Raw genomic sequence first — 13,536 nt, 5'->3', positions numbered from 1 at the left:
GCATCAAATTGTACTTGAGGTCCCAAAAGTAAAAGTACTCGCTAAACAGACAGGCCAATTTCAGAATCATGTACCGTCCATTATATTATTGATTACAGTTATCGGTGCTTCCAGGGGGACATGGGTTTAATCTTGCTGCTGGTGAAGGTGGAGCTAATTTGCCTCTGACCCGTTGGTGTTCACCTATTCCCTCTCCACAGGTACATGTACTGGACCGAGTGGGGCGGGAAGCCGAAGATCGACCGAGCGGCAATGGACGGGACGGGTCGGATCACTCTGGTGGCCGACGTGGGCCGAGCCAACGGGCTCACCATCGACTACGCGGAGCGCCGCCTCTACTGGACCGACCTGGACACCACGCTCATCGAGTCCTCCAACATGCTCGGTAATCGCCCGCAGTTAATCGCCTTGCGCTCTTCCAGCAGCTGCTTCTCCGTCTCCCGTTATCAGAGCAAAACGCTGGGGCAGCGTGGTGCGTACGGCCCAAATTATTGTAGTTGTAATGTAAAACAAGAATCCATGGCTCTGCAGGCCGAGGCCCCTTAAACACAAAGTGCAGTACAAGCGTCGCATTCATCAACATTTTTTATATCTAGCCTGACACAAATTTAGGACGACCTCCATGGTTACTTGATCACATATGCGCTGTTTTTTTAAGTTCTTTAAAGTTCGGTGGTATTTTTGGGGCCATTTCTTCTTTGATTAACAGTATATGTGAAGAGGCAGACGGGGAACTTGAGGAGAGAGCATCTGCAGCTGGATTTGAACATTGGACGTTAGCATTGCCATCAGCATCTGTTTACGACTACTTGTTTTCAATTGAGCGGGTCTGACTCTAGTTTTTATGGACTCATCGCGTCTCTGACTCTGGACTTTTCCTTGTGAAAAAACACGCGGCCCTGTCATTGATTTGAATGGAACCAGGCCGGCGTCACACGGGGGGGCTCCGGGCAAAGCAAGGTGAACCGAGCTCAACTTTTGCCGCAACACAACGTCCTTCGACAGTTCGCCGCGGTGGCCAATCACACGCGTGCTGGCGCACGTTGGTGGCAGATGACGTTGTAACACGAAGGCGATGGTTGCGACAGCCGGTGAAACGGCTGCCACCGGGATAAGTTTCCAGAGTTGGAAAATTCGGTCTGAGTATCGCGGGCACTTTCTGGATCGTGCTGCTTGTCTCCCCGGTACCTTAAACACCCCCCCCGTGCTGTTTTAACACAGGGCAGACGCAAACACGCTTCTCACGCTGACATTCTTGGTATCGCCTGTTGTGATCGGCTGTACTCGGATCTAGTGGTTGAGACGGATGCTGCACCTGCTGCACCTGCTGCACCCGGTTTCGACTCCGGCCAAGGGCCTTTGCTGTGCGTGAAGCATCTCGCTCCCTCCCATCGTCAGTTGGGGATTCCTCCTCCCTCTCTCCCCTCTTCCTCTTTCTATGGATGTTAAAAAAAAAAAAAAAAAAAGGCATCAAAAAAAAAAAAAAAAAAAAAAAGCTTTTTTTTTTTTTTTTTGTGAACTTGTCGCAATGAATTTTGATTTTTTTTTCAGTGATCTTTGTTTCAGTGGGCTTCAAAGACTGGATCTTAACTTTCTTTGTGTTTACAGTTGTGGTCCCATGTGTCCGTGCAGCTCTCTGCACATCTCTGAGCTCTCTGTGTGTTCTGTTGGTCTGAGATGACAGAAGACATACATGTTCTCCATTAGCTGCTCGCTCTGTTCCTGTATTTATGAGAGGGAACTTCAAAGTGCTGCTGAAACAAAAGCTGCTCCGCTCTCTAGTTTTGTCCTGAAGTGTTCCCTCTCAGCACGTGGGTGGATGTAAACCAGGACCAAAATATTCCTCACACAAAACTCCTAAAATGATACTGCTATTAGACTGGGCTCTGCACACACTCACACTGCTCTTACAACACTACCAATTTTGTGTGCAGGAAAATAGCCTCAGTCTTGGCGTAGGACGTCGAGGACAGAAAATAGCCCTCGCTGGGCAGATGTGTCCTACACCAAAGTCCTTTATTATTTTCTCAGCTTTTTCTCTCCGGCCGTGTTAAGTTTGACAGCTGGCTTTGATTTAGCGCGTATCAGTTTCGGTCACTTGATCTGTACATTGTAGTCGACAAAAACTGTTCAGGCATTTGAGTCTAGTTTTTGCCGTCAATATTTTATTCCCGCTCTCTTTGTGCGTTCGGAGCTTTCTGGCTCCCCCACGCGCCGTTTGAAACACGCTGCGACTGAATCGAGTCGTCGTACTTGAATTTTCCGCGTGCCATGAAAAAATAAGAACTGTCGCCGTTGATATTCTCAAAAGAAGTTTTGAATGTGTGAAACTTTTTCTGAAATGATCGACTGATTAAATGTGAGTGTAGTCAGTGTTTTATTTTTCTCTGGATTGGTTTATATCCATTGGACTCAAGGCCTTAGAAATACTGACGGCAGCAGTTTTTTTTAATGAATCCACCTTTACTCACACTCCGAGTGTATTTGAGCAGTTGATGTTTGACACGGGTTTTTTCCTTCAGTGAATGAAATACCTCCATATTCCTTTAAACTACACTTTTAAATATTTTCAATAGCTTTTCAGAAAACTTGTACTTTACACTGACGTGATGACAACTTCACGTTAACTTACCTTTCTATCAATGTCCTCGTGCTGCCTGTGCGTTTTTTTCCGTTTGTCCCAGCCGTTTTGTTGCTGCTTCCTGTCTTCAGAGGTTTGCAGATGAATTCAGTCCATAAATTTATTTTTTTCCTTCCAAGAACCAGTAACACTAGTGAACATTACGTGCAGAGACAAATCAGCTCAATCAGCTGGTCCGTTTCTCCATCTTTCCCATAACTGTGTGGTTTTTATTCACTGACAAAGATTGTCATACATTTTGTCGTGGTTTTTGTCAACAAATAACATTTTTAATAATTTTTTTCCTCTTACTTTTGTCTTAAAAAGAGATCGTCAACAAATAGTTTCCCCCCGTTGTCCCAGCTCTTTAGTTGCTGCTTCCTGTCTCACTTTCGGTGGGTTTGTGGCTGAGCTCGGACCAGAGGTCTGTTCGCTTTTAACATTAAAACAACAAACGACGTGCTGCTTATTAGTGCAACAGGCCAGACTGTCTGACTGTCACTTTAATACTTTACAAAACTTGTTGGTTTTGTTTTCAGCTGAACCTTTTGATTTTTTTTTTGTCTCTTTTTCTTTGAGGGAAGAAAAGTGAATGTTTTTCAACGTCCATTTTACTGATGAAATGAACTCCTCTCCGCTGTCTCTCCTCACACTTTTTCCTCCTCAGGTCTGGAGCGTGAGGTGATAGCTGACGACCTCCCTCACCCGTTCGGCCTCACCCAGTACCAGGACTACATCTACTGGACTGACTGGAGCCAGCGCAGCATCGAGCGGGCCAACAAGACCAGCGGTCAGAACCGCACCGTCATCCAGGGCCACCTGGACTACGTCATGGACATCCTGGTGTTTCACTCGTCCAGACAGGGAGGCTGGAACGCCTGCGCCTCCACCAACGGACACTGCTCCCACCTCTGCCTCGCCGTCCCCGTCAGCAGCTTCGTCTGCGGCTGCCCCGCACACTTCTCCCTCAACTACGACAACAAGACCTGCAGCGGTGAGACAGCCACGAAACCGTTTTACACCCGCCGTGACGGGAACTTTCACCAGCCAGGGTCTCTCAGATATGTATGTCGCTGACTCGTTTGACGGCTGTATGAGCTCAACAAAGCTCTGAGATCTGCATCCGAGGAGCAGAAGCGATGGACGGAGATCTGATTGCATTCTAGCCAGATGTTGACAGGAAACGCATCTTTCTCCCCAGCACACACAGATAGTCTTTACTCCTCCCGGCTGTAGGAACAGGTCTGGATGAGAGTGATGATACAACTGATTCCTCAGTAGAAACCGGAGGCGAACGCCGTCCAGTGCATTTCAAAACGAATCCAAGAGGAGTTGAATCTTCAACTTTATTTATATAGCACCTTCCAGAACAATGTCACAAAGAGCTTTACAAACCAAAACAAATCAACACCAGCATTAAAAAAGATCCAGCAAATTAAAAAACAGAGAACAACATTGGCTAAAGATCAAATACAAAATGAATCAAAACAAACAAAACATATTTTGATAAACAATAATAATGACATTGAACAAAGTGGAGCTAGGAAACTGAAATAATTAAAAAAAAAAAAAATGTAAAGGCTTTTTTACACAAACTGCGACGTTGCTAACATGCTCTGCTAAAATTAAGATCAGTGTCCCGTTCACGTCAAACGGGATGGACGTTAGAGGTGAGCGTGAGGTTGTCATGTGAGGATTCAAATAAACACAACACTAAAACCGCCAGAGTCTGATTTACTCATGTCAAACGTGGGTCTGTGGCTGGTTTGAGGCATCTGGCTTTGATTCTTCCTCAGGCAACTCGGGTCAGATACATCAGAGCTTTTCCTAACAATCAGAAGTTTTCCGGTCACAGTCGAGATTTGGACGTTGACGTTAATGATTGTTGCGCTATTTACAAGTCAGACACTTGCGATTACAATAAATAACTGCGATATCACTAAAAGGTGACATAAGCTCGAAGCTCCTCTGTTGTGTCCTCAAATGGCCACAGACTGTACGTTTTTTTGCTCCACTGGTGGAAAAATGTGAGAATGACAAAGTCGTCTCGACTGAAACGCGTTTTCATCTTTGTCGTCTTTTTCAGCTCCTACTTCGTTCCTGCTGTTCAGCCAGAAAACGGCCATTAACCGCATGGTGATCGACGAGCAGCAGAGTCCGGACATCATCCTGCCCATCCACAGCCTGAGGAACGTCCGAGCCATCGACTACGACCCGCTGGACAAACAGCTGTACTGGATCGACTCCAAGCAGAACGTCATCCGCCGAGCTCAGGAGGACGGAAACCAGGTAAGCGCCTGTCGGCAGCCAGAGCCGGTTTGTCTAAAAGCGTTGCGATTAAAAACCGCACCTCCTGCCGGCCCCTGACCTGTGTCACGTCTCCGCCCTCAGAGTATGACGGTGGTGTCGAGCTCTCTGGGCGGACCCAGCCAGGGTCTGCAGCTCTACGACCTGAGCATCGACATCTACAGCCGCTTCATCTACTGGACCAGCGAGGTCACCAACGTCATCAACGTCACCCGGACGGACGGCAGCAGAGTCGGCGTGGTGCTGAGGGGGGAGCATGACAAGCCCAGGGCCATCGTGGTCAACCCGGAGAGAGGGTCAGTGTTTACAGCCGCACCTTCTCTCCGCTGATGCGGCGAAAGACGCCATGTTCAATATATAACATATCTTTGATCTCACTCTCGCAATATTTGCTCAGCCTCTTTCTTTTCCGTACTTTACCGCCCATTTTCCACTGTTTTCTGGATGCTCCATTGAAAATTGAGATTGATAATGGAAACGGTCGTTGGTTTCGGCCCTAGATGACATGCAACGGAGGGGCGTCCCGTACACCTGCACTTCATTAGTTCAAAATGATCAAAATTACTCAGCTGGCCTTTCTCCGTGGTTTTACTGAGAGTGACGGAGAAGCAGAAATATACTGTGTGGATAAAAACCATCTGAGCCTTTAAAGAGCTGCAGATTTTTGGCAGGACAATGTATTAGAGTTTTGTGTAACTAGTGGTGGCATTTTGAGTAGTTTTAAAATCGTTTGAGCCTAAATTTTTTGGAAAGTTTCAAAGCTCTACCCCAGGGCGAAATGGGGCTGGGGATGTTTACAGTTTCAATTTGATGTCCTCACTAAAATGTCTCTAGACAGAGTTTTCTGCCTCTCCAGCTGATACTAATTGCAATACCTCCCAGCACTTTGTTTATCTCACATTTGAATCCGTGCGGCACCGAGGGGAACTCACAGGGATCGTTTCCGTGTAAGGCAACGCGGGGTCAGGAAGGCTGCGGAGACCTGGCATGACTGGACGGTACCTGCCTTCCCGTGCCGTGCTACATCAGATGGGTAGAAACATCCATCACTTATTACTGCGTATTTTTGGCTGAAAAAAGATCATTTCTTCAGCTGTAGGTCTTGATTATTTTTTGGTTATTCTACGATTATTGTGGGAAGCATCATGACCCATTTTTTCCAGATTGATATAAATGTATGAAAATGCAGGAAATAGAATTCACTTGGTCTTTAATGGACCTTTGACTTAATGGTGTCCCATCGCCTCTGGCACCAAAACCTACACCCTTTGCCTTTAGCACATAAGACAGATTCGACGTTTTGGGGGGAAGGAGGAAGACGAAGCAGCAAAGATGGACAGATGAGAGGAAGGCATTGATTGGCACACGGGCTCCCTGGGCGGATGCCATGAAGTTAATACGTTTTATCAAAAGATTCTCTTTTGCTTCATGTGCTGTTTTGCCAGATTTCCTTATTTAATTTTGTAGTCAAATTGGTCTTGAATCCAGTTCCAGCAGACGTGTGAGAGCTTCAGCTGTTGCCCTGTGAACTCTGCAGGCAGGTCAGATCCATGCAGGTAGTTCTGAAGCCCGAGGCCTGGAGATCCACTCCCACGCTTCTTATCAAACAACAAGCTCCTCACTGAAAGACTAAAGTACTTTACGAGCATTTTGTTTGTATCGCTGTTCCTCCGCGTCTGTGTCCTGTTCCTCATCACGCGGTAATTAGTTGTTGTCGTTTGTTCTCTCGGGCTCGTGAAGTTCTTGGAATCGTAATTGCAGGGTTTCCTTCGGGCCGGGGTTCGCGAAGTAACCTCGGGGTCATTGTGTGGTTGAGAAATGAAGTCTGCAGATGTTCTGGTTCCTTCAGAGCCCGGAGAGGAAGTCACGCCAGAAACAAACATCCTCTGAAGACTTATGCTGTTAGACTCAGACGATCTGGGTGAATTAAATCTCAGTCGACAGTTGCGGTGTCTTTCGGAGCATCGTGTCGAAGGGGGGGGGTTTAGGCTGGTCGGTCTGACTGAACCTGTCCTGTTCCTCATTGTCTCCTACAGGTACATGTACTTCACCAACCTGCTGGAGCGTTCTCCAAAGATCGAGCGGGCGGCGTTGGACGGTACGGAGCGGGAGGTTTTGTTCTTCAGCGGCTTGGGGAAACCCGTCGCTCTGGCCATCGACAACGAGATGGGGAAGTTGTTCTGGGTCGACTCAGACCTGCGACGCATCGAGAGCAGCGACCTTTCCGGTGAGTCAGAGGGATGAACTTCCTCCTGGGAAAGTACCAGCGATGTTAGTTTTGTAGTCATTTACGTTGGTTACGAAAGTTCACGCGTCAGTCACAACTGGTCTGGAGGATTTTTGTCTTCACACTGAGACGACCTCAGTTTGGTGTTCGTAGAGAGTCTGCATCCGAGTCTCACACTGATGAGCTCGGCAGCACCGAGGACATTGACATGCACGTACAAACGTTGAACCCCGGCCCGGGGAGGAACGCGGACGCCTCCCAGCTCCCAGGAACCATTTCGGTTTGGCCTCGCTGTGGGTCCAGCAAAATAACAAAATGAAACCTAACTTACTTAACCAGAAATAAAGTGAAGAGAAATCAAATTTCTTACCTGCTCATCTGACTGAAAAAACCGGGAGAAATGAAGTCAAAACAAAATAGCTGAGACACGCAGAGAGTGTTAGTTTTATTGCTACTTGAGCAAATAAACAAACTAAACTGAACTGAGGGGGGCGTTCCAGTGCATTCCTGCGATTCCCCGCTGCCCCACGCGGGCCGACGGGAACGTAAAGGATCTGGCCGAGAGCACGGCGCCGTCCGGCTGTCAGAGCGGAGGGCCGGGACGGTTCCGAGGCGTCCTGGCTCTGTCTCTGACGCGGGAAAGAAGACCGTGTAGAGCTCGTTCTGGTCTCCGTCCTCCTCTTTTGATCCTCTGCTGATCGGCTCAGCTCAGTGGGTCTCATTGAGTCAGATGGGGGCCTGAACGGCTGCTCGGGAGAGACTGGCGCCCCCATCAGGACGATTAGATTAACAGCACCTAGAGAGAAACTGATGGAGATGAGCGACAGTAGATCGGACTCGATGTAGACCAGACCTGAGTCCAGCCCAGAGGGAGATGAATTTCAGAAACGTGTTGGTGTGATGACGTAAAACAGACTCAAAACTTACACCGTGTCCCCGTTAATACCGGAAAAAAGATCACGACTCAGACTCGCCGCTGGGGAACAGTTGACGCCTTCCCGCTTGAAGTGGTTCAGTTTGGCCGCGTTCTGAGGCAACTCTGTGGCTTACCGGAGTAAAGTGTTCAGGCAGGAATTTGGCAAATGTTGAGGATTCTCAGGTGACTTGTATAATTGCAGCACGGCTGTGAGGTGAATATGACTTGAAGTGAGTCATGTGAGAGTAAAGCCGAAGGAGAGGGTGTCCGGTAAATCCGCAAAGACGTTTAGACTTTTCAACATTAATCCATTAAGCAACGGTATGAGAGAGCTTTTCACTATGAAAACAACTGTTGTAATACAGGGTGGAAGACGTCTCTCATGTAGATCACAGGTTTTCACAGCGAGTTTCAGAGGGAGAGAGATGTGAGGCAAGGATGTAGGTGTCAGGTGAAGGGAAATGAAGGTGCTTGCAAACTCAGAAACCGTCCTCCTCAGAGTCCTGACTCAGTCAGATCTGAGCTCACAGACATGAGACACATGTTAGATTCGGTTTGACGTCCACTTCCCGAGGACATTGTGACCTCCCATGTCCCTCCAGAATAAAGCTCCAGAATTCCACTTAGAAACTGGAGGTAAAGGAGGCTGCAGAACTTCATTCAGAATCGTCATGTTTTTAAGTTTCCTTCAGTATCACAGTGATCCAGTGGCAGTTGTCTGAACGTCCTCGGCTACACTACAACAGGAGCTGATCACAGCTGGTTCAGCAGCTTTAAATGGGACCGTTTGACTGAATGTGAACAAATATAGGCAGAAATATAATTTATGTATATAATTTTTTTGGTTTGTTATCATTCTGTCCAGATTATTCTTAGCTGTGTTGCCTTGTGGCTGACCTGGGTGTATCGCTGTCCACTCCTCCTGCCTCCCCTCCTGCCTCACCCTCAGTTTCTCACCCCTTTTATTGCCTTGTTTCCTGAAGTTTTTTGCCCTACAACCTTGTTTTTCTTTTTTCCCCGGTGCCTTTTTTTTTTAAGGAGCCAATCGGATCGTGATTGCGGACTCCAACATCCTGCAGCCGGTCGGGCTGACGGTATTCGGCAACCACCTGTACTGGATCGACAAACAGCAGCAGATGATCGAACGCATCGATAAGACGACGCGGGAGGGACGCACCAAGATCCAGGCTCGTATCGCCTACCTGAGCGACATCCACGCCGTCCACGAGCTGGACATGAGGGAGTACAGTGAGTTCACCTAACTGCTGGCTGAGCCTTAATCCCGATCCCGGAGCAGAGAGACGCTCGACTCGTCATGCGTTTGCAAGGACGAACCAAGACGTTTAGAGCTAAATACTTTTTACGAAATATAAAAATTCCAAACGGTATTTTACTAGAGCCCAACAAATACTGTGTTTTTGAAAAGCGGTGTCGATATATCCTTCGTACGTATCATCAGTTATTAGACAGAACACTGTCCGCAGTGGCTTCTCTGACTCACCCGCTCTATGTTCCAGGTAAACACCCATGCACCTGGGATAATGGGGGCTGCTCCCACATCTGCATCGTAAAGGGAGACGGGACCACTCGCTGCTCGTGCCCCGTCCACCTGGTGCTGCTGCAGGACGAGCTCTCCTGTGGAGGTGAAAGCTCCAGAATGAAACGCACCCGACCCACTCACCAACCTCCACTCGAGGTCCACTTACTAGCTTTTACGGGGCCGAATCTAACAGTCTCGGTGCGTGTGTGCGTGTGTCGTCCTCAGAGCCCCCCACCTGTTCTCCGGAGCAGTTCTCCTGCACGTCCGGCGAGGTGGACTGCATCCCTCAGGCCTGGAGATGCGACGGCTACGCCGAGTGCGACGACAAAAGCGACGAGGAGGACTGTCCGGTCTGCTCCGAGTCCGAGTTCCAGTGCGACAGCCGGCAGTGCATCGACCTGAGCCTCCGCTGCAACGGAGAGTTCAACTGTCAGGACCGCTCGGACGAGAACAAGTGTGAAGGTGTGACAGGTAACGCTCAGGGACCGTGGTGTCTTTTGTCTGGATGGTTTCAGGCCGGTAAGCTGCCATAAAAAAGCCCAGGTGCACATTTTTTTTTCTGAGTCATTTAACATTGGAAATCTGGGGATACCAGGTTCTGACAGTTTGAAATAACGGCCGTAGCTAATAAATCTGACGCGCCTTGTTTTTCACGAGCTACTTGATCCGAACCCCGAAGGTTCAAAACCGTCAGGTCCATTAGCTTAAATTGTTGATCTGATAAATGGAAGTGAGAAGACGTCTCACTCTGCTGGAGTCTTAAACTGCCGCCACGCTCGGTCCTCTCTGATTGCACGGCGGTGTTACAGAGCGATGCCTCCTCTGCCTCATACACAGTCTTTGGCCAAAGGCAGGTTTCATTTTGTTCTGCCGTCAAGCTCCTGACAGAACTGACATCAGGCGACGTCAGCGCCAGATGAACACGAGAAGCCGCTGCCTGGAGGTTTTCCGCTCTCAGCTTTGATGATGAGAACAGTCGGGAGGATCTGATTCTGATCGGTCCCGATACCCATCTGTGGGATCAGCTCGGGACATCTGTACTTTTTAGGTGTCTTTCTGAAATTTGAGAGAAGTTGAAATCTCTAAGATCTTTGAGTTCCTTTGTCGATGGACTGATTCTTTTTTTTTTTTTTCCTCAAACCTTCTATTTAACCTTTACTTTGCCTCTTTTTTCAGCATCTGGTCGGTTAATACAGAGTCACATAAAACCTTTCCAGCATTCACGTGGTTCCAACAGAAAACCCGAGAGGGTGAAGGAGAGCGACTGCCGAAAACAGTTCCATGTTTGATGAAACGTATTTTGGGTGTCATGTTCGAATGCCTGATACGAAGGCAGTGTTTCCAAGGAAAGTTTATCTGGGATGATTATTCCAAACTCATTCCAAGGATCCGTCGAGATGATCCGGTCTGATAAATGTTGGAGAAAGTATTTTACAGGAGACGTGCACGTACAAGATGTCACCGTTCTCCAAAACAGATAAAAATCTGGACTGAGCCAGGTTTTGTTTTGGGTTTTTTTTTTCTTCTTCTCTTGCTGCAGGGGGAAAGTCTGTCTTTTAACGAGGAGACATTTTCTAATTCGGTTCCATCTGTTGTTTGAAGAGTAAGATTGTCTACCTTTTTGTGCGGAATGATTTCTGGAGAGAGTCACTATGGTATGATTCTGCCATCTGGGCAACTCATACAAGTTTCACGGTCTCAGTATTTGGCAGCCGATAATAGTAAGGATGCAGTTTTTTTTTTTTCATTTAAACTACGTATTATGCCTCTAGTGTTGAAAAGTATATAATCAGCTTTGAGAAGAGGCCTGACCAGAGAAAACTGTCTGGGAGAGGATTTTAATTTTTTTGATGTTTGTCTTGCAGTGCGCTGTCCTCTGGACCAGTTCACCTGCTCTAACGGACAGTGTATCGGAAAACACAAGAAGTGCGACAACAACATGGACTGTACGGACAACTCCGACGAGATCGGCTGCTGTGAGTCCACGCGCTCGCCCGCATCTGGACGCTGAAACGTTGTCCGCCCCTCCATGTTCTAACGTTTTCAAGAGATTAACTTGTCAGAGCGATTTGTTTCAATGTCAAACGCAAATATGAAAGTGAATCGTTCAATAAATAAACAAAAAAAAAAAGGAAAAACACAAAAATATTGATTTACAGCTGCGAAATTAAAGCCGCGAGCAGCAATGAGCAGGTTTCAATGAGTTGCTTCAGCCAGTTTTAATTCTGCTTTAAAGAAAGAACGAGACCGGTCTCACACTCGTCTCGCCACAGCGAGACCGGGACCGGTCTCACACTCGTCTCGCCACAGCGAGACCGGTCTCACACTCGTCTCGCCACAGCGAGACCGGGACCGGTCTCACACTCGTCCCAACTCGTCTCGCCACAGCGAGACCGGGACCGGTCTCACACTCGTCCCACACTCGTCCCGCCAGACTCCGGCGAGCAAATACCATCAAACAGTCAATGGGGAGCCCATTGACGAAAAAAGCGCGGGCTAGTTTAAAAGCTGTGACTGGAGGAAACGGCAGGTTCATGAGAGCAGAACAAGGCTGAGGCAGTTACCGGGTCACGTTTCATGTTTTCTAGATCATTCCAGCTCACTGCAACTTCACCAGCCTTAGTCAGTCACGCCCACCATTTGTCAACATCACCTGGATTCGGCTTCTCCAACAAGTCTAATGCGTTTTGTCATTTGTGAAACTGCACTTTATTTACGTTTATAGGGAATTAGACGAGTAACTTTTGAAAAAAAGTGCTTTTCCTGAAATGATTCATTGCCTTCGTCACAAGGGAGTAAAGGTAATAATTCATTAAAGCTCACATTGAATACGTAGCCAGAGTGAAGCTGAGCAACTTGGTGAAAATCAGTATCAGGAATTGATAAATACGACGTTTCAAGCGTCTGAAAATAAGGAACTAATCAAACTTTAATGTGCCCAGCTGTCATTTTGTGTTGACAGGACTTATACGGCTTATTTTCCTTTTCATTACAGTTTCCCATCATTTAAAGTTCATGTTAGTGCAGTGACTGTGTTTCACTGTTATGTCGCAACGTGTTAGATTGGAATCCGCTTCCTTACTCGCTCAGCTCGACGGAGGGAATCGTTTCAGCTTCCGCACGCTGCCGCGTCTGCTTTCCCTGAAGCGAATCAGTCCGTCGTGTTTTAACATCACTCTTCTTCTGTGGTTTCAGATCCAACGGAGGAGCCGCCGCCTCCACCCAACAACACCATCGGCTCCATCGTGGGCGTGGTCATGGCGTTGTTCGTGGTCGGCGCTGTGTATTTCGTGTGTCAACGCGTCCTCTGCCCGCAGATGAAGGACGACGGCGAGACGGTCACCAACGATTTTGTGGTTCACGGGCCGTCGTCCGTGCCGCTGGGATACGTGCCGCATCCCAGCTCGCTGTCCAGCTCACTGCCAGGTCAGACGCGCGGTCACGCTGCGATGCGTCTCGTCTTCCCTGAATAAACCCGGTGCTAATGTTTGTTTTTTGGCGCTTGGACAGGCATGTCCAGAGGGAAGTCCGTGATCGGCTCCCTCAGCATCATGGGCGGGAGCAGCGGACCTCCGTACGACCGGGCCCACGTCACCGGGGCTTCGTCCAGCAGCTCGTCCAGCACCAAGGGCACCTACTTCCCGCCGGTGAGAGAGACGCTACTCAGAAACAGACGCCAGTTGTCAGTTCTAGGAATGTAGACCCGCTCTGGGGTCAGTGACGCAGGGAGGTAGCGATCGATCGGCTCCAGTTAGCTGTCGCTGATCTTCCGGTCAGTGTACGGCAGGTCGGCTGAACAGGTGAGCACAGGAGTGTGCGGCGTGTCCTCAGCCTTCCAGCGGGGAGAGACCAACGCACACTTGAGTGGGTTTCAGTTGAGCAGCTCCTCCGGACCTCTCAACTCAACAAACCCGAGTGTCTGTTTC

At 48.4% G+C, this 13,536-nt stretch overlaps 1 protein-coding gene across 2 annotated transcripts in view; it reads left to right on the top strand.

Annotated features, from left to right (window-relative positions):
• The window catches only part of lrp6 (low density lipoprotein receptor-related protein 6), a 49,367-nt gene that overhangs the window by 33,897 nt on the left and 1,934 nt on the right, over positions 1–13,536 (top strand). The window contains exons 11-21 of one of the 2 annotated variants that reach the window (XM_040150816.1): positions 201–385; positions 3,288–3,614; positions 4,707–4,909; positions 5,012–5,223; positions 6,964–7,154; positions 9,109–9,318; positions 9,588–9,713; positions 9,836–10,072; positions 11,476–11,586; positions 12,806–13,036; positions 13,121–13,257. In XM_040150816.1, the coding sequence (XP_040006750.1) occupies positions 201–385; positions 3,288–3,614; positions 4,707–4,909; positions 5,012–5,223; positions 6,964–7,154; positions 9,109–9,318; positions 9,588–9,713; positions 9,836–10,072; positions 11,476–11,586; positions 12,806–13,036; positions 13,121–13,257 (2,170 nt within the window). Of the gene's footprint in view, positions 1–200; positions 386–3,287; positions 3,615–4,706; positions 4,910–5,011; positions 5,224–6,963; positions 7,155–9,108; positions 9,319–9,587; positions 9,714–9,835; positions 10,082–11,475; positions 11,587–12,805; positions 13,037–13,120; positions 13,258–13,536 lie in introns of both variants that reach the window. The other variant, XM_040150807.1, reaches the window with a different exon arrangement.

This window comes from Xiphias gladius, chromosome 2 (genome assembly GCF_016859285.1).
Source record: "Xiphias gladius isolate SHS-SW01 ecotype Sanya breed wild chromosome 2, ASM1685928v1, whole genome shotgun sequence".
Taxonomy (NCBI): domain Eukaryota; kingdom Metazoa; phylum Chordata; class Actinopteri; order Istiophoriformes; family Xiphiidae; genus Xiphias; species Xiphias gladius.
The sequence above is the reverse complement of the archived record's forward strand: the minus strand, read 5'-3'. Positions and strand labels throughout refer to the sequence as shown.